At 43.5% G+C, this 25,480-nt stretch overlaps 1 protein-coding gene across 2 annotated transcripts in view; it reads right to left on the bottom strand.

Moving 5' to 3' along the window:
- Positions 1-25,480, bottom strand: part of CSAD (cysteine sulfinic acid decarboxylase) — a 251,253-nt gene that overhangs the window by 46,017 nt on the left and 179,756 nt on the right. For both annotated transcript variants that reach the window (XM_078687372.1, XM_078687381.1), the window contains one exon: positions 11,003-11,202. In XM_078687372.1, the coding sequence (XP_078543498.1) occupies positions 11,003-11,202 (200 nt within the window). The remainder of the gene's footprint in view (positions 1-11,002; positions 11,203-25,480) is intronic.

The raw sequence follows: 25,480 nt of genomic DNA, 5'->3' as shown, positions 1-25,480 counted from the left end.
GGGTAAGGGAGGTCAGATAGGAATGCCTCTGTGTGGTGTAGTGAGTGTCCCTCAGGCGCTCTACATAAAGTGGCATAATAATCGCGGAACGCCGCATTTATCTCTCCCTGCGCAATGATTGTGTCCCCATTATCTGTAATAAGCTGAGGTATGACCACGGCTGGGGGATCGGCCCGTAGAATGCGAGCCAGTAATGTTCCCGACTTGTCGGCTTCACTGTGGGCCCGCTGTTTGAATGTTCCGTAATCTAGTACCCTCAGGGATTCCAATAATTCTGCGTGGCGTATGCACACCTCCTGTAAAGACCCACGCTTCTCCGCATCTGTGACTGCTTCTTTTTCTAGTGTGCCCATTGTCGCCTCTACCCCCATTAGTGTGTTATGTAATTCCTGTCGTGCAGCCACCGTCGTACCAATGGCCTTTCCCCGTATGACTGCCTTAAAGGCGTCCCATTCTATTAGTTTATTCGAGGCTGTGTTAGCATTGTCTATGAAATAGTGTTCGATAGTGTCAGCAAGGGCAGCACGAAAGACCTGATCCTCTAACAGTTGCGGCCAGAGGCGCCAAGTGGGGACCGGTGTGGATATCCTACCCCATGCGATGACAGATTCTAACGGGTTGTGGTCAGAGAATGTCTTGGGAAGATAAGTAGAGTCAAGCACCTGCATGGCTATCAAGAACAAAGTATTCTATCTATCCTCGAGTGGGTATCGTGTACTGTGGAGTAGTAGGAGTATTCCCTATGGAGGGAATGACGCATGCGCCATACATCTCGTAAATCCCATCCCTCCAACCACTAGAGCAGTGCCTCCGCCTGTTTCAACAAAGTAGTGCCCTGTAATGGTGGGTGCGACCTATCCAGCGATACGTCTAACACCACGTTACAATCCCCTCCCAGTATCCAAGGGTAGGCTTCCCATCCTGCCAACGCCCAGCTCAGTGTTCTCCAAAATACATCTTGCTCGTGATTAGGGGCATAAAAGGTACCAATCACCACTAGTTGGCCATCAAGTAGACCCTTAACAAGGACATACCTCCCCAGTTTGTCCACACGCTGTTCCTGCGCAACAAAGGGTACCCCGTGTTTTATCCAAATCGTAGCACCCCTGGCATAATTAGAGTATACAGTAGAGAACACTTGACCCCTCCATTTCTTCCTGAGTTTCACCACTTCACTTTCAATCATATGTGATTCCTGTAGGTAGACTATGTGCGCCTTGCGTCGTCGTAGCTGGGCATGTATTCTGTGTCGTTTATGTATCGTGCCCATACCCCTTATATTCGATGTCAGTACTTTATACTTCCCCGGTGTATGCATGTGGTCAGGAAACACATTGTGTAACAGTATACCAGGACAGTTCCCTCGATCATTAAAACAACAATAGTGGACAATTTATGACCGTACCTCAACCCCCCCCCCCCCCCAATACACGGTCCAACCAGAAAAAAGCATCGGACCAAAACTCCCCAAAAACAATCTGACATATCAACATGTGCCTTCAAGGAAGAAATCCAATAAAGCGACAACGAAAAAATAAACAGAAACGGTGCAAAGCGCCTTCGCCATCTGGGGGGGTGTGCCTGCGCCAAACACATGCTAGCACCTTGTCAACTTCTGTCATGGCGAACTACTATGGTGCCGGAGCTCTAATGAGTCATGCCAATTAAAAAGAACTATATTGCCAGATCAGGGGACCTTGCCTTCTCACAGCGCAATAATATCATAGAAAGGTTACAATACTTGTGGGAGTCTATCATCCAAAAAGTGTGGCAATCAGCTGCGGTGTTGCTGAGGGAAACAAAGCCACACTGCCTTCGGAGTCAGAGGCATGAGAGTCTTCATCTTCCGTTGAGGATTTGTGAACTGATCTAGGCGCATTCGTGAAGGTTGCTGTAGCCAATACCACCTGTTGTGTGATCTGCGCATGTTCCGGAGGTTTCCGCAGCCTGCGACCCCTGCGTCCAGTCGATGATGCCACGCCTGACCGTCGCCTCTCCTCTGCAAGCAATTCCCTTTCTTCCACATTAGTAAGTTCCATCACCTCCAACCAGTCCTCAACATCTCCAGGACTTTCAAAGAAGTAGGATTTTTGCTCATGAATTATCTTTAGGCGGGCAGGGAACAGCAATGCATACTGAAGGTGCAAATCTCTAAGCCTACATTTCACCGCCATGAAGGAGGCCCTCTGCTTCTATACCAGCATCGTGTAGTCGGGGAATAGTGAAACCCTCGTATTTTCAAAGCTGAGCGGCGCCGCCAGTCTGGCCTTTTGTAGTAAGACAAAAGCTCAAACATTTAACTATTAGGGGTGTCGAGGGGGGCACCCGGTTTGGGTCGTCCAGTCGGGATTCTATGTGCCCTTTCTATGCAGTATTGAGCAGAGAGACCCTCCCTGGTGACATTATCCTTAAACCACTGTTCCATGTAACCCACCACATCCGACTCCTTGCATTTCTCCGGCAGGCCTATGAATCGAATATTGTTCTGGCGTGCCCTCACCTCTGCATCATCCACTCTATCCATCAGTGTGGCCACCTGGGTTTGCAACTGTTTTACATCCGCCTCCGTCTGTTTTTGCTTAGGCAGCAGTTCGGCCAGCGCTGTTCCCTGCTCCTTGACCGTGCCCGCCGTCTTAGCGTGGTCCGCTCTGAGCATGTTCAAGCCCGTGGACAGAGATCCTATCTGGAGCTCCAGGGCCTTCCTCGTATCCCATACCTCTTTTAAGATCAGATCCAATTTATCTTCTGTATTTGGTTCTCTGGTCGGGGGTACGTAACCAGAGCTCACCACCTCATCCATGTTCCCTGGATCCTCCTGCGTCACATCCGAACCCCGCTGTTCCACCAGTTTCAGCTTAGGGCATCCTGGTTTGCCTATGATGCACAGAGAGTAGTTGTATCAGCCCAGGCGCCGCACAGGGAGAGAGGCACCAACTTCCCAAGCACCACACACCCGCGCTAGCCACCTTGCGGCAGCCACGGCAGGTCACCGGCGGCGACCTCAGCTCCACAGCTAACCACCCAGGAAGTGTCCAGTATTGGCAGAGGGTGCACGGGGCCTCACATTCTCAACAGACACCAAAGCCCACCTCTACAAACCCTAACCGGACTAGTCTTCGCCGTATCAGAGGTCCAGGGCACGCGTGACGTCGTCGTGGTGGCACCCTTAGATATCTCACCCCAACTCCAGTAACGGCGTAGTTGTTATTCAGATCACCGGTCAGTCCCAGGTCACCTGATCACGCTCCCAGGCGGGCCGTCGTTCGATCAAGTCTGTTCACTAGGGCCCAACAGGAGAGTTCTTAGGAAAAATTACCAAGGTCCCAAAAGACCTCCCGGTCGAATGCAAATGGCCGCCTCCAGCCCAAGATTAGGCTGGTAATTAAGGAGGACACCACCACACAGCAGCCGGGGCCAGTCTACCACACGCACCCCCATTAACAATAGTCAAGCGCTCGTCTGCCCCTCCTGGTGAGCGCTCCTCTTTCCAGGGGGAGGGCTGCTGTCCAGAGAAAGTAGGCCCGATTACATCCCTGGGCTCGCCTGATCATGGCGCTCTTACGCAGCGTCCCATATCGCCGCAGGCGCACCGGCGATCTCGTCGCTGTCGGGTTTGCGGATTCGAGCCCCCCCCGGGTCTTTTCATCGGGCTCCGCGTCTGCTGCCTTCACCCCTGCACGCAGCCACAGCAGGCAGCAGCGGCGAGGCAGTGATGCGAGTCTCCACCCGGTCTCCACCCCCGCAGCAACAGGGCCGCGCCTGTATTCGCTCACCTCCGTCACTCGGGAGCAGCTCCTAACATGCCGGCTGGTCGCTCCTTCTAGCTCCGCAGCTGTCGGTGCTCAGTTCGTACCATTTGGCATATTATGGCAGGATAGGGAGAGCTCGGGTCTGGAGCTCGCTTAACTTGCGGCCGCCATGTACGGCTGCTGGCCACGCCCCCCCCCCAGGCAGTCCTGACTTTCTAGGTATTCAATTCAACCCTCTACCCCTGGATTCTATGAACCGGCTTCTTGGTACAAATGATGCAGGTCCTGCAAGAGGATCCCAGCATATTGTCTGGCATCAGCACAATTTGTGGGACCCATCCATCTGCTCTGTCAGTGTTCAGTTGTATATCTCAAGTGCTGCTGCAACAATCCTAAAACATGCCTTTATGTATTATCCCTTGTGTGTCATAAAAGCCTTGGAATACACACGTGTGGGTTCCCTCTCCTATTAGTCCTTATCTTTAGGTTTTCTTTGAACTTTCCCAAGTCATCATTTGTGATTTCCGGCATGGTGATTTGTTAAAGCTATCCCTACACGTGGAAGTTCCCCCTCTTGGCTCAATGTGCCACTTGTCACAATCTGAGCTCTTTTGTATTCTATGTGCTCTGCTCCCAAGGTTTTGTCGCACTCCTGGCCTGCATGAGGTATGCCACTGCTTACCGGCCTTTTGCAACTGGAAGGAACAGTATTGGGGGACTACTATGCTCAAAGTTCCTGGAATACAGAGATTGCTAAACTGTGCATTGGTTTTATGACAGCACTCAAAAAAATCTTGCTATTCCAGGTTGTACATTGCAGTCCTAGTAAGTGTAGTCTTGTTTTGAAGTTGGCGCAATGGAGCGAGGTTTGCAGAAATTGGTAAAGTCAACCTTGTATTCAAGAAAATCTTCAAAGATTTTCCAAAGTCTTCTTGCATTCTTCCCATAAAAAGAGCATGCCTCCTGCTCATTGGCACCCATTTGTAAGTTTCTGTCTATCACATGTTCCTGCTTTCATTCACTTGCACTGAAAAAGCGCATAAATGTAGCACCAAAATGTATGGAATTTAGCACTACATGCTGCAACTGGTCAGGAAATGGAAGTTTGGCGTTTTACCTTTGCTTGATTTGATGTTTACTGGCTATTTTTGCATTAAATACACCAATTGTATAGTTTCTTTTACACAGTGGACCATTTCTCGCCTTTTTAGACCAGCGTTTATTAATTGCACAGAAATGTAAATGTAAATGTAAATGTAGACGTACTTGTAAAGCGCACTGATACTCCTGAGTGTCCTGGCGCTGTACTCATACCGCTAGGGAACCCTTCCTGTTTTTTCCCTGTGAAATGTCCACTCCAGGCATCCCTAGCGCTGTAGGGGGCCGTTGTGGAGACTAAGCAAGCTATTGCCCAGAGTTGCAGTGTGGGACCCATGCTTAGAGTAGGCACCGAGGCGAGAAATCAGGTCCGAGGAATTATGAGCCCAAGATCCGCCGAGACCAGCCGAGGCAGGAATTGAACCCTGGCCCCGAGCCAGACCTCTGCATCAGGGTCTGCTGCTCTAACCATTGAGGCACACTTCTCCACTGCAAACAATTTCAGTGTTTAGCTCAGGTAAATGACAGAGATTAGTGAAAGAAAAAAATGAGCGTCTGAGTCCTCTCTTCACCGCAGTACATTCAGGACAACCAGTAATACCTTTCAATAGAAACACGTGAAGGAAATGTTAACAAGAAAACAAGAAGAACAATGGGACAGAGCAGAAAATGCATCAGGTCTTCATGACAGAAATGGTAAATAGGCTTTATTTTTCATTTCACAGTATGCGATTATATTTTATGGACATAGGTGACTTAGCATTTGTACTAATGTTGCCCATCTGCAGGCCCTCTAAGATTGGGACGTAGATCTGGGAGGACGTCAGAGAAAAGATTTAAGATGAGAGGCAGGTTTGGAAGGATGAGAGATACGACAAGTGGGTCTGACATGTCATTAATGGGATATATAAAGGTAACCTTAAGCTTCTCACTTCTCAACAAGAGTATTTAATAACCTAGTTAGAAACAGACTTTAGGATTGTCTTGTGGGATCTAAGTCGTCGGAGTCAGGTGTTAGAATCCACAGAGGACCAGAGTGTTTCCAAATGGCCGTACTACAAGACTTAAAAATTATCATACAATGCAGTGATGTATGTGCTTTGGTCTTGCTCGAGCCAAAGGTTACTGCATTTCATACCATTGACAAACTCATCTTACTCTACCAGCTTCAGGAGTGAAGGATTACAGGCATAGCCCGGCACTGGATTTGTTCCTGTGTTTTAATTCAGCATTGGCTGAACAGTGTCCTTCGGTCTTCCTCGGATCCTTTTTTCCCCCCGAAGTTTTATATTGCGCGAATTTGACCTGAAATCAGGTATCAGAGTGCTTTACATGAGCAACAGTTGCCTTACATGAGGAAACCTTCATTTTTGTTAGGCACGGGAAGATTAAGCGATCTGCCCAGAATCACAGGATGTTGAGTGCTAAGCGATAGAAGCTTTGCGGGGGAGTTTGAGAAGTAGTCAGGCAGTAGCATTCTGAATACATTTATAGGCTGTGTAATTGGTATTTAGGGAGACCAAGATACAGTGCGTTGCCATAATCAATTCGAAAATGGACAACGGTTTGAATAGCCAGGAAGTCGAAGCTGGTTGGGATAGAGGGTAGAATCTTCTTTTAGCAATTTAGGAAGATAAAAACTGGTACATTTACTCTGGAGATTTGAGATTCCTTATTGAATACACACATGAAGGATGTGCCTTGGTGTCTAAAGAGCATGGCCAAAGGCACGAGATATAAGTTGAAAAGGGTGGGAATAAGAGATGCTTTTTGGGGAAGCCCACAGGAGATGGCTTTAGGAATTGACTGCTAAGATCCTAAGCAAACTATTTGCGACCTTCTTATAAAATAATTCATCCCAAAGCTTTTGTTTCAAAACCGGCTTGTCGCTGCCTTGACATCAGGATGGCATTAGAAAAGGTGCCGAAGGCTGCAGAAATCTCCAGCAGAATGAGAATTGCCAATCCGCCTTGTTCAAGGATCATTTGTTTAAATTAGCATGGCTAATTTAGCAGAGCCATGCAGAGGACAGAAGCAGGCTTGGGCTGCTTACAGGAAAGTGTTTCTCTGATAAAGTTAGATATTTGCCTCTTAAAGTCTCTCTCAAGTACCTTCGCAGCATATGTTAGCATGGACATGGAATGATAATTACTTAATAATTTTTCAGAAGTGGGATTATTTAAGTCTGTTCTCATGCATCTAGAACTTTAGTATCATTAAATGATACAATATTCACTCTACAAAGTTTAGTCAAAAAAAAAAGGTCCCCCAGCTAGATGAAAATATTTTGCCGGACAAGGATTTGGCAAGGAACTTGACTTTACAGTTAATAATAAAATCTTAACTTGCTCTCTAGTTTACAGAGTAGAGTCAGTTAATGAGGCAGAACTGTAAGGTGTAGCCAAGTAAGAGATAGTTGAGCCTATAACTTGATTGCCTAGTTCAACCATTTCAGTAAGACCAGAGGAGTCACCGATTAGTTGAATTGCAATGTGTAAGGAGGAGGTCAAGAGATTTACAAAACTCTGGTGAAGGTGTGATACTAGTTGTACAACAATTCACAATTTGAAGACTTGTGTGTTGTGTTAAGAGAACCAGAGGTACAGAAGTTTGTTTGTAAAATGTTCTCTTTTATATCTCTTCATTGCTAGGAGGTATCTTGCTTATGATAACTCTTAGATGACCTCATTAGATCTAAGATAGTCTACAGAGTACAAAGGGATTGAAGGTCTAGCATGATGTGTAAAAAAGAGATTTCTGTGGTGGGCGATGGAATTAATGGCTGCCTTGATCTAAATATTGAGGGTTTTTGTGTTGGATTCTTAAAAATATTTAAAGTTGCACCACCTCACAAAAACATATATTCACTAGATACAATTATATATAATTTGTCCAAATAATAACATTTCTTCTTTCCGGATTTTTTTTATTCTTCTTTTTATTTGATGAGTCACAGCCAACACGTTTCGTTCAGAAAACTGAACTTCTTCAGGGCATACAATGTTCAAAGATGTCGACACAGTCGTGCTGACCAATTGAATTTTCTCAAATAAATACAAATATTTCTTTAAACAAATCTATATGTCTATGAGTGTTGCTAGGAATAAATTTAGATCTAGGTTTTAGTCCACTAGTCACTGTCAAATCCTCACTGATCTGCAAATCATCCCTTATTGTTTGAATGGGAAAATATTCCTCCCCCGGGATGGACAGTAGAATCTGAATATTTAGTAAATCAGAAACAGTATGTGTCACATGTGTCATTAAACATACATTAGAATCACCACTATTTTGAATATTTTGAAAATGATCTTTTAATTTTAACAAATGCAGAAATTTGAACAAATCAACCATCATGTCAGCTGGATCTCCCCATTGGGAAGGACGGGATGAGGAGGGATTGAAGGATTGGGAAGAGAATTTACAACAGGCGTCAAATAATATGATGCGTATTCTAATTAGACACTCTGAGAAAAAAGTGGCTAGCTTGAAACAGGATATCATCAATCTTGAGAGGGAAATTGAGACCTCAAGTTTGAAGGAAATAATCAAGAAAAATTATGAAATATATGACAGTGTGATAGAAGCCCACCAGATCTATCTGAGGGACAAGAAACTTAGGAAAATCCGTAGAGATGACAATGATTACAAAAATGGGCGTAGTTACACCTTTGCACATAAATTTGATACTGTAAAACCAGCAGGAGAAGGTAAAAGATTAAGAGAGGAATCAACTGACTCGCTTTCTATCAGTAGTAGTTCCATCTCATCTATTGAAAGTGGTGCTTACAAAGATGGAGGTACGACACCAACTACCTCGCCTATACAGCGTAATTTTTTATTGGAAATGGAGAGGATCAGACTGGGCAACAAACTGGTTAAACAAGATCAAAAACAAGGAGGGGTGGCAAAAAGTGGCGGCCAAAAAGGAATAAGAAAGGAAACAACACATGCAATGGACACCCGGTCCAAAAAGGTATAGAACAGGACCAAACAGATCGTGCAGAATCAAACGCTCTGACTATTGTTCATTTATCCAATTGTTTACTTACGACTGTGGAAACTGATGTTTTGCAAAGGGGACTGAGTTTTTGCCCTTCCCAATGGGGGGATCCAGCTGACATGATGGTTGATTTGTTCAAATTTCTGCGTTTGTTAAAATTAAAAGATAATTTTCAAAATATTCCAATTAGTGGTGATTCTAATGTACGTTCAATGACACATGTGACACATACTGTTTCTGATTTACTAAATATTCAGATGCTGCTGTCCATCCCGGGGGAGGAATATTTTCCCATTCAAACAATAAGGGTTAATTGAAGATCAGTGAGGATTTGACAGTGACTAGTGGACTAAAAGCTAGATCTAAATATATTCCTAGCAACACTCATAGGAATATAGATTTGTTTAAAGAAATATTTGTATTTATTTGAGAAAATTCAATCGGTCAGCACGACTGTGTCGACATCTTTGAACATTGTATGCCCTGAAGTAGTTCCGTTTTCTGAACGAAACGCGTTGGCTGTGACTCATCAAATAAAAAGAAGAATACAAAAAATCCGGAAAGAAGAAATTGTATTATTTGGATGAATTATATATAATTGTATCTAGTGAATATATGTTTATTTATTTTGAAGAATTCTTTTGACCCTGTGGTAAGGGTGGCACTCTTGGGCAGGGAGAGCTGTTAAAGTATTTTGCACACAGGATTTAATTAAGGGATAAGATATTGGTAAAATATTTCTGTTGAAGTTTGATCCACTGTCCAGTTCTCTGTGTTTGTTGTTTTTGTGTTGAATTCCACCTCTAACATAAATACATAGGGAAGTTTGCCAAGGGTCTAGGTGAGTAATTTCCATGGATATTGCTAAGTTTGCGTTTTGGACTAAGTGGGTGATATATCTCTCCTTTGTTAGATTTATGTTAAAGACAATGGAAGAACGTTCAGACAAGTGTACCACATCATTCCTGAGATTAGAACTCAGACTTAGAGAGGAAAAATAAGATCAATGTTATGCCCAACTGTATGAATAGATAAAGTAACCTCTCTGTGTGAGATCTAATGTAGTATACAAGTCTATGAAAGTTTTAGTAGCAACCATCGATGGCAAGTCTGCGCACAGCAATGGCACTAGAAGCTTGAAGAATAACATTGGAAAGTAAAAAAAAAAAAATTTGGTGGCAGGACAAAGAGGTTGGTAAATAAGGACACAAGGGAAAGTAATCTTGGCATTCACAGAGATTATAAAAGCAAGAACCTATGCATCTGGAAAATTATTGGTAACTAGTTTGGTAAGGATTAAATGCTTTCTGCACATAAGAGATATAATATCTCCAAATTGGCCATGGTGATCCACATGGCAGATTTTATGTGGGGTCTGCACGATTGTAGGTGTAGAGGTATCACTGATCCATGTTTCTGTTAGAAACAACACATTGAAATAGTGTTCCATAATAACATCAGCAATGTCGAAACAGTGTGTGGGGAGTGAGTAGATTAAGAATGATTCAAATTAGTATATTGTTAGCGCCTGGGTTATTGCTGGTACCTGTCTTAGAATGTTGTAAAAAGGCAGAGCTCTTAGTGAGCTCCTAACTGATTAGAGGGGTATATGTAAATGTACCTCCATTTGTGGTACATGACTGCAGTGGGTCACCTGTGTAGATCATCCAGTCAGCGGTACTAGAGATAAGGGTGTGCCCAAAATGGTTTTTGGTTCTTGGATGGATGGGCATAGAATGGCTTATCTTGGGTGCACCTTCAATCTTGCCATGCAATTGACCACTTGAAGTAGATCTTCACCGCCACCATCCAAGGGCAGAACGTGCATGAGCCATGCAGTTGCCTAGCAACTAAGCAACAACAGATAGAAATAAACTATAACTTGTGGAGAAAGTACAAACAAACAGGAACCCAGCCACTCATGCCATGATAGAGAACTTCCACTCTGCACATAACTACATGATACATAAAAATAATCTAACTAAAAAGTGCGAAACACAACTGAACAAAAGGTCACATCTAACATTTAGATGTAATTAGAACTCTTTCCATTTACCCTTTAACATAGCATGCTGTGAAGTCACCCTTTAGCATAGAAAACCTTGAGTTTAATTGAGCAATCTATAAAAAGTTATACAATATCATAAAATACCTTGTGAGTGCGAAGGCTCGATTTACTCGTTTCTCCAGCTCTTCTGTCCCATTTGCCTTCCACATCAACCACAGCTTCAGGCAGTCCACCCTCCGGCCACACTGGATGGACTTGTCACCAGTGTCATAGGAGAGGTCATAAAACTTGTCTGTCTGGAAAAGGTAAGGGGCACTAGCACTATGACACTTCTTCATGAGACCCTGTAAGACAAACCAGATGGTAGAGATCAGTGTAGGGAGAAGGAAATACATATGCAATGCCTAATTCTTGTCAGTGGTGTCAGGTGGTGGGCACAGTACTCATTTTTATGAATCAAGACCTATGTTTCATCAAATTTGACCCAGAACAAAAGAGAAATGGCACAAAAGGAGAAAGAAGAAAGAAAAAGACAGGAAAAGAGTGACGAAGAGAGAAAGGTGTGAAAAACAACCTTCAAGAGTGAAATAAAGAGACGGATTATAAAGTGGTGGTTGAAAGAGGCATGACATGGACTCAAGTCTGGATAACCTTGGTATTCACCACACCGAGCATTCAGCAGTGAATTCCTGGGCCCCTACGCTTACACACCAAACACCATGTTACTTGGACCAGTCCATGGGGCCAATGCAATCTGGAGAAAGTGGTGCAGCATTTTTTTTTTTTCGAGAGCCAACAGCCAAAAAGAAAAGCAGGACACAGGGTATGATTAAAGCTGTAGTTTACAAAAACAAAAACCTGGCCTTTCCTTCTTCTCTTGTTTTTCTAGATAAACAGTGATGAGCAGAAAGCAGATCGTTTTGGCAATATGTTTATTTTTTTCACACTTTAGGTAAATGTAGTGTGGATATGAGGTCCCCCCTCCCCAGTCAATTGTTAGCCCTGGGGACCCCCCCCCCACTTGTGCCCCGAAACATGACTGTCCTGGAGACCCCCTCCCCTAAGACAGACTGATTATTTTAGGAAGTCCCTGCCCATGTCTGGGGCAGGGCATGTTGGCTACTCAGTGCCCTGCCCTCTCTCAAAATAGGCTGGAGAAACTGTTTTGCTCCAGTTGGGTGGTAGGCAAGAGGAAAGGCTGCTCCTGCCAGGTGGGGGTACAACAGGCATGTTGCTGGCTCCTGCACAGCCCCAGCTTACACCAATAATGGAGTAAGCTGTGGGTGTCTGAGATGGGACCTGGGTGCCGAAAAACAAATTGAAGAAAGTGATGCGAAGCCCTGAAAACTGATAATAAATGAATGGCTGAATCCACTCACTTATTATTCACTGCTTGCAGCAAAGAGTGCAGCAAAATGTAGTCTGTGGGCTTATTTGCATATTTGTTCAGTTGTGTGGAGTCTAAATTTGGCTAGGGTGCCACCAACATGTTTTTTTGATATCAGATCCTTTTGTCAAATACATGACGACAGGAGAAAGAATAGTACAACAAATATCATCAGATTGTGTAGATATAAACAATTGAGACAGGAACCCCGCGCTCCACACAGGTTGGGATTCAACATTACAATAAGTCATCATCACTACAAACATTTGTGACCACCGTCCTGCCCATAGCAATTTTAGTGGACATTGTTCCAGAGGCGGACTACAAACCACCCAGGTGTTCATTCCTGTGACCCTAAATAATTTCCCACTTATGGAGACAATCAGGACCCTCACATATCACCTTCTCAGGCACCATACAGTCCATATCACGCTTCCATACCCTGAGCTCTGGTGGTGATTCTGCTCCCCACAATCTAGTTTTGTTCCTTTTGGCCACCATGAGGCCCAGGATGACCCAGCCACCAACATGTTTTAATAATGTTGTGAGGGGCTGCAGGGATTGCAGCAGCCTCTTATAAATTATTTATGAAAAATAACTATGTTTCCTGGGACCCACAGCACAATACCCCAGGAAATGTTTATCATGCTTTTAAGCATACCCAGAGCTAAAGCATTTGCTCTTCAACTGCAGTTTGTAGGGACTATTTGTGGTTGGTGTTATGGTTGTATTGTGTGCCATGAGAAATGTAAAGGAAAAACTGCTATCTTTTATGTTGTTTTGAATATGAAGGCTGTGTTTCAAGGATTATTGAGACACATTGCAATGCTTGTTACTAATAATCAATGTTTTTACTATAGGTTTGGATTCTATTTGTCACTCACTCAATCAATCAGGGGTTTATATAGCGCGCTACTCACCCGTGGGGGTCTCAAGGCACTGGGGGGGGGGGGGGGGGGTTCTCCGGATCAGTCGAAAAGCCAGTTCTTGAGGTCTTTCCTGAATGTGTGCAGGGTCGGGGAGCGTTGGATGTTCACAGGGAGCTCGTTCCAAGTTTTGGCTGCGATGTAGGAGAAAGCTCTCCCAACCGGTTCTGTTTCTGTGGATGTGGGGGACCTCTGCCAGGGCGAGGTCGGCGGGGCGGAGGTTCCTCTTGGGTACGTGGAAGGATACTCTCTCGTTGAGGTATTTGGGTCCGATGTTGTGGAGGGATTTGTAGGCGTGGGTGAGGAGTTTTGTTTGAAAGTGACCCTCTCCTCAACGGCGAGCCAGTGGAGGCCTCGTAGGTGTTGGATCATGTGCTCTTGGTGCGGTGTACCAAGGACGAGTCTGGCTGCGGCGTTCTGGATGGTTTGGAGTTTGTGTAGAAGAGTTTTGTTGATACCGGCGTAGAGGGCGCTGCCGTAGTCCAGCCTGATGGTAATGAGTGTGTGGGTGACGATCCTTCTGCAGTCAGGGGGATTCATTTGACGGTCTTAAGAAGGATGCAAAGGCAGTTGAAACTAGTGGAGGCGACGGTGTTGATCTGGAGGTTCATGGAGAGGGAGCAGTCAAGGATGATGCAGAGGTGCCGAGCGTAGTCTGTAGGGGTAGGTGGGCTTCATAGGACCGAGGGCCACCAGGTGTTGTCTCAGGCGGAGGTGCAGGGACCGAGGATGAGGACCTCGGTCTTCTCTGAGTTTAGCTTCAGGCAGTTGTCCTTCATCCAGGCTGCCACGTTCTTCATACCTTCCTGGAAACGGAGTCTGGTGTCTTCGGGATTCTTCATGAGCGAGAGGATGAACTGGGTGTCGTTGGCGTAGGATACGATGCTGAGCCCATGCTGTCAGACAATGGCGTTGAGGGGGGCCATGTAGATATTGAATCCTAATATGTGATAACTATTTTATTAAGGTTGTGATTTTTGACAAAGCCAATAGGCTTGCTTTTATACTTTATTGTGGTGACCCCTTGACAAAAGCCAGTAGGCCTGCCTTATTCAAAATGGCATCCTTATATTGGGATGTTGCATCTGTTATAGGTGGGGATTATTATTATGGGGGGGGTCAGAACCCATTATGGGTGAAATGTAATTTGAGGGTGTCACTAAGGATTATTACATGTACATAATGTACATTTTTCTATTTTAATGCATAGTATTTAGTAGAGTGTGTGTGAAAAATACATCTACTTTTCCTTTTTAAAAGAAAAGGCACTGACTTGACAATAATTTATTGAGTGTCAGTGATGTGTGTCAACGAATGAAGATTACTTGTCCACAACACCTTCCTTCCCTCTTAGGCCTTGAACTGCGCTACTTCTCTACCCAGAGAGAGTGAAGTACTACAATAGGGTACTTGATTCTCAGTAAAGAAAGCAATATGGACTTATTACCAGTGGTGGCTCCTCCGCTAAGACGGAGGAGCGTCTCCCCACTGTTGAAAAGGAAAAATAAAGTGATAATAACATTGTTATTATCATTTTATTTTCCCTAATGCAGGCAGTGGAGTGGTGGGGCGTGGCTGGCCAGATCAGGAGGAAGAGTGCTGTGCACTCCCCAAGTGCGCATGAACTGTTTGGCTGGCCAAACAGTACATGCGCACTTTGCATGTTCCTACTAGGCTGCATTACACAGCCTGGTCAAGAACACGCACAGGCTCCCTATTCCGTGGATCGGCCCTCAGACCAATCACAACTCTGCATTGCAACATTGTGATTGGCTCAGGGGAGCCTGTCTGCCCGGGTGCTTCCTGCTGCCGGCCTGGACAGGAAGAGGAAGAAAACGAGGAAGGAGGAGAGGCAGCGGCCGGCTGTTAAAGGTATGCCAGTTTTTAAATTTAATTCCTCTCCCCTACCCCACAACCCCTGTCTGGTAGCAGCCACTGCTGTTATTACTTGTAATAAGATCTTAAATTAAATTACAAAAAAACCCATCAACATTTTCTAAAAAAACCAAAAGGATATAGTGACGTTATAGTTGGGTGAAAAAGTCAGTTAAAAAATCCCACAAAAACTCTGAACGTCACCAGTTATAGTTAACTAAGATCATTATAACTTGTCCTCCAGACATATTACATTACTCGTGATTTCAAATGGCATTTCAAATGCCATTTCAAATGACATGATTGATGACATTACTAATGACACTACGGATGACATCTTTCATATACTGATGTTCTGTATGCTCTACATTCCAATATAACCTTTGAAATATGTCACTAAATACCAAGTTGTACAGAATCACGTATAATATAAATTACATAAACATATGTGCTCATATAAAATTATTAGACTGTATTCCACTCCCTTTAGGCATACCCTCACACTCCTGGACCCCAATACAACTAAACTTGCTGCACTAATGATTACTGCAGTCCAGAGTAGCAGGCCATCTCCCCTGCATGTTCCACCCCTTCCCCACAAGACCATCACTCCAATCTTGAAATAGGCCATCGTCCCTTTCAGAAAAAAGCTCCCACATATTCTCTCCCTTTTTTCTGCAAGAGTGCCCTCTGCCCTAATGCTAGAAAGGAAAATAAGCTCAAATGTCACTTTTTTTTAAGTGAGACAGTCATAATTGTAATGCAGTGGGACCCTCCGATCCCTGGTCCCCAGTACTGCTGCATGTGTTCACAGTGATTTTTGCCACAGGCAGGGACCTCATAGCACTATAAACAGGGCTTCTGGAATTATGCAGCAGAAGGACAAATTATGCAACAGGGTTGACTAAATTATGCTGCAAGAAAAGGTGAATTATGCGGCATAATGCTGAACATTTTGTGATAGTATTACTGCAATATTGTGACATTTTTACACTTGTTAACGCTGCAATGACATATGTTGCCTTCATAAGTACCAGTTTAACACCCATATATAGTAATAAGCAACAGAAAGGTGGCCAGTCAACCTTTACAAAGGGCCTTCCACTACGCAGCAACACGTGTTGCTACATTTTTAGTAAAGTTATGAATTGGTTGAGCTACTATGCTGTAGACTATGGATTATGTGTAGAATGGAGCAAATCCACAATTATGAGACAAATTGTGCGGCCGCACAATCGCATAATTCCAGAGGCCTGGACTATAATACAAAGGTCACTTTTTCCCAATGCATCAACTAGGGTTCAATTATGTGTTGCTTAGCTTTAACACACACAGACATCTTCAGTGATGGTATTTGCTAACTCAGGTTTCATAACCTAAAAGAGTACATTTATCAGTGCTTAGTTTAACCTGCATTTATTTTTCAATCAAAATGAAGCTTTTAGTGCATTCTTTTATACTCAGTTACTAGACAGTGAAAAAAGAAAACACTTAGACTATTTTGTTCTTTTATTTTTATTTAGCCACTTCTTTGACCATCACCCCCACAGCACTCGGATCACAGTTCTCATTCTTTTTAAATTAACTTCAAGGACTCTGAGTAAACGAAGATGGCCTGGAAATGCAGAAAATAATTCAGGCCGCACTTCCAGGCCATCTTCATTTACATGTACTTGTTGCGGCATTCGCGCCCCCACTGGGAACCCCAGGTGGCGCACCCCACAGTTTGAAGAGCTCTGCTCTACACCACTCTAGTATACACTATTCCACTTTATTCTACTACACTCCATTGGACCCCAATTGACTCAACACTATTCCACTGTACATAACTCCATTGTACCACCCGCCATTGTATGCTATCCAACTGTAAACCACTCCACTATATGCCACTCCACTGTACGGCACTCTACTATATGCTCTTCTTTTGTACGCCACTTTATTGTATGACACTCCACTGTAAGCTACTCAACTCTTTCCGAATTCAGTCTACGCCACTCCACTGAATGCCACTCCACTCTATGCTACTCCGATGTATTCAACTTGTGTACACCACTCCAGTGTACCTCATTCTACTCCACGCTACTCTGCGACATTATACTGTACCACAGCACACTTTATAACATTATTCTCCACTTTATTGTACCACTCTCCACTTAATGACACTCCACTTGACAACAGTAAACTATACGATTATAAAACAAAATTATTAGAATTTTTAAAACCATTGAAATTCCAAGAAAAAAAACAAAGGTTAAAGATAAGTTATAGCTAGTAAAACTTTGTTCAGTGGTTCTCAACTTTTTGTCTTCTGGGGACCTCCACTTAATGTTTACTAGAACCCGGGGACCCCCACAGAATCATTATTGGAATCCAGCTACCCCACCCATTGAGTCGTTACTGGAAGCGGAAGACCCCGCCAAAGCATTGTCAATGATTTGAACAGCACAGCAATACACAAAAAATGCAGAAAAAAAGCATTCATCCAACAAATACAGAAATGACACAATTTATTTATTTCGCAAACACATATAAATATATTAAAATTGTAATTTTAATAGAAAGGTTGGAGCTAAGTTCATTTGAGGCTATTGATCGTCCATACTATATTTTGTTTGATGCATCTGCACTGCTCCCACAAAACAATCTGAGGATACTAATTCAATTTTTAGCCTCCAATTTCATATTCCTTCACATTTACAGTACGTTTTCAATTTTTCAAATGTACATTTAGCTTCTTTATTTATATACACTTTATTAATCTCAAACAAAATCAATGTCCTGAGCAAAAAAAAATATTGATCAACGTGCCGCTCCGCATGGTAAAATATGTAATCTCGGTGATTAGTTTGTACAATTGGATGATATACAGAGTAGAAGTGTTTTTGCGGCCACTGTAAATTTTATAGTAGCTGCTTACTGAGTTGTGGTACTTTCCGGCTGTCCAATTGAATTTATGGAACTTGGTATATGACTAACGTATATGGACTTACAGCTACAGTATTGCCAATCGGGTATCTGAGACTCTGCGGTATTTTGATGTTGACCACATATGTGAGTGGAAGGTTTTTGTGTTTAAATAGCACGCTATTGGGCGACTGTAATGATATATAGCCGGTACATTTATGTATATTATTAGTTTACATTACCTTATGTTTAACATCAGAAGGTTGCGTTTTATTCGTGCGCTTAAAGAATGAACAATTTGTTCGCCTTCATGTTGAATAAATAAAGGGTTAAGACTGAACATTGTAGTAACAGTTGGCTTTCTGATTTTTTGGAACAGTGAATATAATAGGTGCCTACAAAACACTGATATGATTATCGTTGCTGGATTACATGGATTGAATTGGTATAAGAAGAATGATAGCTCTGGCAAGCTGTCAACTTTGTATATGGGCAACTAAAAGATTGGGGTGCACACAATTTATAGATACAAATATGCATTAAGTCTGACTTTGGTCTTATTGCAGGTTCTAAATAACGATTGTTGAAAGTGTAATTCTCCTAAACCGGATATGCCGTTTGATTGTTGTGAACAATAACAGACAGTGGTGAGTCCGCACTGTGTGACACACTACTCTTTTATGAGGCACTTTGTTTCGACTTGTTAGCCAGCGTATCTTTAGGAGTATTTCCCCATGACCCCTATAGATATAGGAGTTATGACTGGATTCTTTATGCTCTTCTATCTTGCGTTTTCTTTTCTTTAGATGATGCACAATTCTCTATATTTCTTTCACATATTTTGCTTTCTTTCACTAGGGGGTTTATGGTTAAGTATAACTCCTGATTTGTGGTTTGTGGCTTCTTTCCTCACCTTCAATGTTATCTCACAAACATGCTGATCCCTATCTGGGGTGATAGTGGTGGTGATTAGGTGATTAGAGTTCTTTTGATTGATATTGTGGTCATATTGAGTTTGTTAATATCTGTTTATTAAAGCCCTGAGGAAGTCTTCGGTGAAAGCCCGGAAAAGACGAAACACGTGTTGGCTTGGCAAACTAGGAAATGAATAAGAATGAATATACATCAGATTTGAAGAATAAACTAAAGAAGAACTTTAAAATAGACCATTGTGGATGTATTATTGGTGCTGATACGGAAAACATTTTTTTTTGCTCAGGACATTGATTTTGTTTGAGACTTTATGTGTGTGTTGACCTTGTCTACACCCACTTAATGTCAGGTGGTCATTGTTCAATGTCCTTTTGAAGCATGTCAGTGAATTGTGGCTCTGACTTCCAATTGGGTATGCCAAATTGCGCAACTTAAACCCCACCACCCATTCTCACTTTGTTCACTTTATTAATCTGTTAACATTATTCAATTTTCTAAGCAGTTGCGGACCCCCTAAGAGGCTTCGTGGACCCCCAGGCATCCCCATACAACATGTTTGGAACTACTGCTTTAGTTATTTTTTGTATACAAACCCAACTTAAACTATACAAACATTTGAAATTCTAAAGTTATAGTTATCTCTTAAATTTATGATTTACACACCACTTTCAAATTACTATAATTCATAGGTATAACTCACATTTATACTTACGCACCACCTTCTTGTTACTATAACTTACACACCTCTGTACACAATCTTCACCTCACTCCCCACACTACATTAACTAGAACTTGCCCTTTCTCCATGTACTAGCTATACCCTTGCATATTACATAACTTATAGCAAGTGAAATCATTGCATTAATAACAACACTTACGACATCTGAAATCACATGATTTGCCAGAACACAGTGCATGGTACACTGGTGAGTCATAATTAAAATAGTGTGGCGAGTCAGGTGACAAATTTGTGGTCAGCGTGAGAATTATATTTTCTGTGTTTAGTGATTGCAATGTGATTTTAGATTTGTATGGATGTATTGTATTTTACATATATTTATTAATATACTGGGTTTCAATGGTTTGCCTTTATATGGTTTTTGAATTACCCAAAAAAATGTTATTGACTCTTGTCTGCTGCCATATAGATACGTTGATTCTGGTGGACCAAAAAGGTCATGCTGTGGAAACTGTTAATATTAGGAAATGCACCTCATGCTAGCCAGTCTTACTTAAAAACCTCTGTATTCCCCTCTTTAACACTCTTGGGTTTTCCATGGATGCGGTTGGCAATTAAGATACCCACAACCTATTACTGATCCAGTCTCCATAACTCTAGGCCTTATCACAGATCAAACCACCTCGCTATTGAGTCCCATTTCTCTTAAGAATCTATTGGGGAGATACCGGTTGTGTGAACTAAACTAGTCAGTCTGTTGTAAATGATGGTATTTACTTTAATATGCTGAAGAACAATGAAAACAAAACTGTAGCTGCCTTATATGAAACCACTGATTTGACTCATGATGATCCATGCAAATGGTATTAGAACATTGGAATGTTGGGTGCTCCATTGAAAACAATGGAGTGCTCCGGGCTTATAATGGCTTGTATAAGCCTGGAGCTCCAACATTCCAATGTTTCTTTTTTCACAGCTCTGGTTGTGAACAAAGGCTACTGTAGTATCCGGTTGGGTGATATAGAGTAGTATATCACCCGCGTATAGCAAGATTTTCTCTTTTCCTGGGTATCCGTTTGGGATATGCGGAATCCCCGTACTTCCGCATCCTGCCTAACTGCACAGGCCACTATTTCAGTGGTGAGAGCGAAGAGCAGTGGGGACAAGGGGCACCCCTGCCGTATCCCTCTCTGTATGGGAAAGTCGTCAGAGAGGATCCCGTTCACCTTAACCCGGGCTCTAGGATCTCCATACAGGAGTCCCACCCACTTTCGAAAGTTAGGGCCCACGCCAAACTTTATCAAAGCCGCCTCCAGGAAGGGCCAGTGTACCGCGTCAAACGCTTTTTCAACGTCCAGGGAGAGGAACATATGTGGATCATCCCGCCCCTCTATCTCCATGAGCCAATTATGGGTCCGCCTCAAATTTTGCCTAGTTGCTCTGTCCGGGAGGAATCCAGTCTGGTCAGGATGTACCAGGCCTGAAATCACCTGACGCAGAACCAAAAAAGCAGTTGAGTGACATCAGGTGAGTTCTATACAAGGTTTCATGAAGGCTGGGCTCAATATTGGCAAGGATAGGGTGGGACGTCTTACCTGGCAATGCGGGTGCGAATGCTGCTATCAGACTGTCAGGATCCGACTGATGGAACCCGGGGTAGCGCATGAGTTCCCTTGAGCTCATCCTTATCTCTGTGCCAACCCCTTTTCCCTTCCCGCCCCGCACATCGACAAAGATCGAGCGCTCCGCTCTCTTTGTTTGGCCTGCGCACGTATTACACGCTACACAGTACTTTTTTCATGTACGCTGACTCATGCGCAACCCCGGGCTCCATTAGTCGGATCCTGACAGTCTGATAGCAGCGATCGCGCTCGCATTGCCAGGTAAGACGTCCCACCCTATCCTTGCCAATATTGAGCCCAACCTTCATGAGTTGTGAGCCTCTGGTAAACCGGTCTACACCTTTTCCCTCCTTAGGCATTATCCTCAGCCACAACTATCCAGCAAGAAACACTGCACCCACAGCCATTGGTCGCTCGAATAGACCCCAGCCCCCCCCCCACGGCTACCGATTCTGCACCTGCACATTGAGCGGTGCATATCTTCATCGATCGTGATTTTACCACACACAGTGGTAAGTACATTCACATCATAGGTAATCCTTACCTGGTTTATGCATCAAAGTCCTTAATTGACCACACTTTCTCTCCCTTCCCTCCCTCATGCCATGCCACAGTACCCGGCTGGGTTCACTGTAAGTATTTTAACCTCCTAATTCACGCATGGTTGGCACTCACCACCCAGCAATTGAGCTCACTTCACCCAGGTAATCAGGCCTTCATAGTGGTCCGCATATATTCTCTTACACATAGTGTTCATGCCCTTACATACTTGTTTTCACTCCCATAGATGTCCCACATCTCCCTGGTCCTGACGAGACCCCTCATCCACTTCCGGGTCGAAACACCGTCGACGCGTTATGGAAATTAACCATACAAACAGTGTCTATGATTCAAGATAGTCATTGTAACATTTTTTTTTATAATTATTGCTTTCATGGTGGTTTTTCCCTTTTCCTTGTAAAAAACCCCTTCCAGAAACCTTGTATAGAACTCACCTGATGTCACTCAACTGCTTTTTTGGTTCTCACGTTCCACTTGGGACACCGTGCACCTTTAATAAAACACTATCTGTACAATGTATACATTTGATTGATCTTTCCTTGAAATAATACAAAGTCATTGATGATATGAAATTCAGTGTTATGAGCCTTGTTTTTCTCTCCTACATCCCTCTATCTATGATTAATACTAAGTTATGTACTGATTTATGACCGTACCTTGATTGCACCACTGGAACATTTGTTTCTTATATAAAGTATGCACCCTGGTTCCTCAGTGAGTAGGGTTCCCTTGTTTTCCTTGTGACTCCCTGATTTCAGTGGCTGAGATGTCCGCTTCAAGGGCCTCCTTATCCTCGTCCGCTAAGGTCAAGGTTAGAATAGTGTTCAGGTAGTCCGTGATCTCTGCAGACTCACCCAGTTGTCTGGCCTTATAGAAGTCACCAAAGTATGAAGCAAAAGTCCATACAATCTGGGTGTCCCCCCTCTGCAGCTGTCCCTGCTCATCTACCACACCCTCTATCCACCTGGCGTCCCTTTCTTTATGGCTCAGCCACGCTGGAAGCTTCCCGGACTTATCCCCCACGTCATACAATCTGTGTAGTGTCGCTGGTGCCTGTGCTTTGGCCTAATCTGTCACCAGGCTTTTATACTGCTGCTGAACATCAGTCAGTCGCCGAAGCACCTGTGGGTCTCTGTCGGTCAGGTTATGCCGTTCTAAAGTTAATATTTGGGATTCCAGGGAGGTAAGTTCCGCCTGCGCTTTCCGTTTCTCCCATGAGATTCGATTTTGGGCCCTATCTCGGAGCACTGTGTTATATGCCTCTCAACATATGCCATCACCAATCCTCTTTTAACCTTGTCCCCCAGCCCATTCACATTCCATGTGAGAACCTTATAGGGGCCAGTTACCAGACTAGCTTCTCTGGGGCTATGGTCAGTCAAAGAAGCCATGCAGGCGCGCGGTGCAAATGTACCTCTGGCAGGGGGTGGGCAGTGAGCGTGCCTCTCAGTTTCACCCCGTGAGCAGTGTGCCAACTTGTGAAACAACATATAACCCACAACATTGCCAACCAAAAAACAATCGTGATCCCCCCCTCTCTCCCCACCCCACCTCCCCCTCCCCCTGGGGTCCTCCCATCCATCAAGACAGGAAGTAGACTTTTAGGGCAGGCGGAGGTCTGTTGCCCTCCCTTGTCCAACTTACTCTACACGTTATGGACAGAGGGGTCCCAGACTTGGAAGAGCAAATTATATACAATACAGATCATCAATATAAAGATAAAGAAGAAAGAAACGTATCCAAACATGCAATGTTTTTATTCACAAAGCACTAAACCTTTTCTTTGGTTGAAAAGAATTAATCACGATAATTTTTTGTATTTTATCACATTATTTACATGCCCACATGGGAAGAAGGGGAGGGGAGTGCTGTGTAGGAATTGGTGAGAAAAATACGCTATTGGTTTCAAAAATCAGCAATATACAGCAAAAATCAATATTTGTATTATATTTCTAAAGTGGTCCCCATCCCTCGGAGCCACACAAAACACAATGCATATATCAATACATTTTATACAATCAAACTCCTAGATAGCTGTACATATCCTGCTAAAGAAAGGAGTTGATGGGGTAGGCGAGAGTAGTCTACGTTTCGACCCTTAAGGAATGTAGGATAGATCGTCCTTACAACAAGGGTCTTCATCAGGACATTGTGGGGCGGTGGGCTTGCCTCCTAGGGTAAAGGAGAATGGGAAAAACTATTTAGGCTCAAGGATCTTAGGAGATTCCATATTATGCCATAGTGGAGAACCCACTCAGCAAATTCATTAAAAACATACACTGAAAAGACTACAGTTAAAGGAAGCCTAAAAGGCTACCTCTGCTTATTTACAAGAGAAATTTTTTAATAGTTAAATAGTTACATAGTTACCTTGCCAGACCGGCAGGTAGGGTAGCGTGAGGAGTACTCCTAGTAGCCTCGTGATGGGTCTAAAGATCGAAAAAATTCCCATTAGGGGTAAGTTCAACATCAAAAAAGACTAAGGCCAAAACCACCGTGTGGCGATTACCGCGATTTACCTTGTTTTCAATGTTCAGAATCCAAATTGATATTTTATACAGCGCCCGTATCTAGAACGAATAAATAAAGGGGTTGATGATTGTTGGGTTAATTCAGGAGTTAGTCAGTCCTTTCATATACGAAATACTCCAAAACATTCTAAGAAAAGGGGAGCTTACCCGTTCGGAAAAAGCCTTTAGGCATTAAGGTGGTTTCAAAAATCTGATTGTTAACAGTCCTCAACGTCCGTATCTGGAAGAGATTAAAAGGACTCGTGAGTGCTAAGTTAAGTCTTGTCTTGCCAGGTATGCCAGGGGGGAGCTTGTTGCGAGTAGCTTACCCGTTATTTGAAGCTCAGAGGCATTGGCGGCGTCTCAAGAACCCGAGCGTTCGAGTCTCCCACAACCAGGAAGTATCGCAAGGAAGGGGGGCGTGGTTACGCTTATATTAAAGAGTGAAAAGACTGGAGTTCTGCCTGACGCTGGTGGTTGCTAAGTAACGGGCGTCATCAACTCTAAAGGGACTGTACCGGTCAGCTCAATGAAGCCATACATACAACGCATCATAATGGACTCATGCGCATATAAATTATTCAAACCAAATGTACGAGCCTAGGAGACAGAAAACGTGCACATACACGGTATTGAAAAACAATTAATCATATCGGGTGAACGCGTGGGTCAGAGCACATTTGCGTGAACCTACCTGACATGGTGGTTAAACGCATACCATTGTAAATCGGATTTTATGAAAAAGGTTACATGCAAGTATGTCAGGATGCACAATATTGGGAATTAGTTAAATAGTGATCAAGGGGATCCAACCACCACTACATTTGCGTGAACCTACCTGACATGGTGGTCAGACGCATAACATTGAAGAGTTGGATTTGAAAAAAACCGTGACAGATGTTTAAGTCAGCATGAATGCAAGTACCTACCCAAGATGATGGTTAAAAAACGCCTCATATACAGGTAGTGTTGGAATAGGCACAGGGCATGTAATGGACAGATTCAGGGAATTAAAGGGTAGCCAATTGAGCAAAACTGTTCTCTGATTCGTTTAAGCCATTTCTTACAGAGTCAAAAAAGTCAATCCATTTGAGTTCCCTAACATTGAGAATAGGAGCTATATTCCCACCTCTCGGGCCAAGTTGCACTTGTTCTAGTACAATCCACTTGAGGGTTTCAGGTGCGTGGTCCTCTTTGATACAATGCTCAACCATTTTCACCACTG

The sequence above is a fragment of the Lissotriton helveticus genome, chromosome 1_1 (assembly GCF_964261635.1).
Source record: "Lissotriton helveticus chromosome 1_1, aLisHel1.1, whole genome shotgun sequence".
NCBI classification, from domain to species: Eukaryota; Metazoa; Chordata; class Amphibia; order Caudata; family Salamandridae; genus Lissotriton; species Lissotriton helveticus.
Note: the sequence above shows the minus strand (reverse complement) of the source record. Positions and strands in the feature narration are given on the sequence as shown.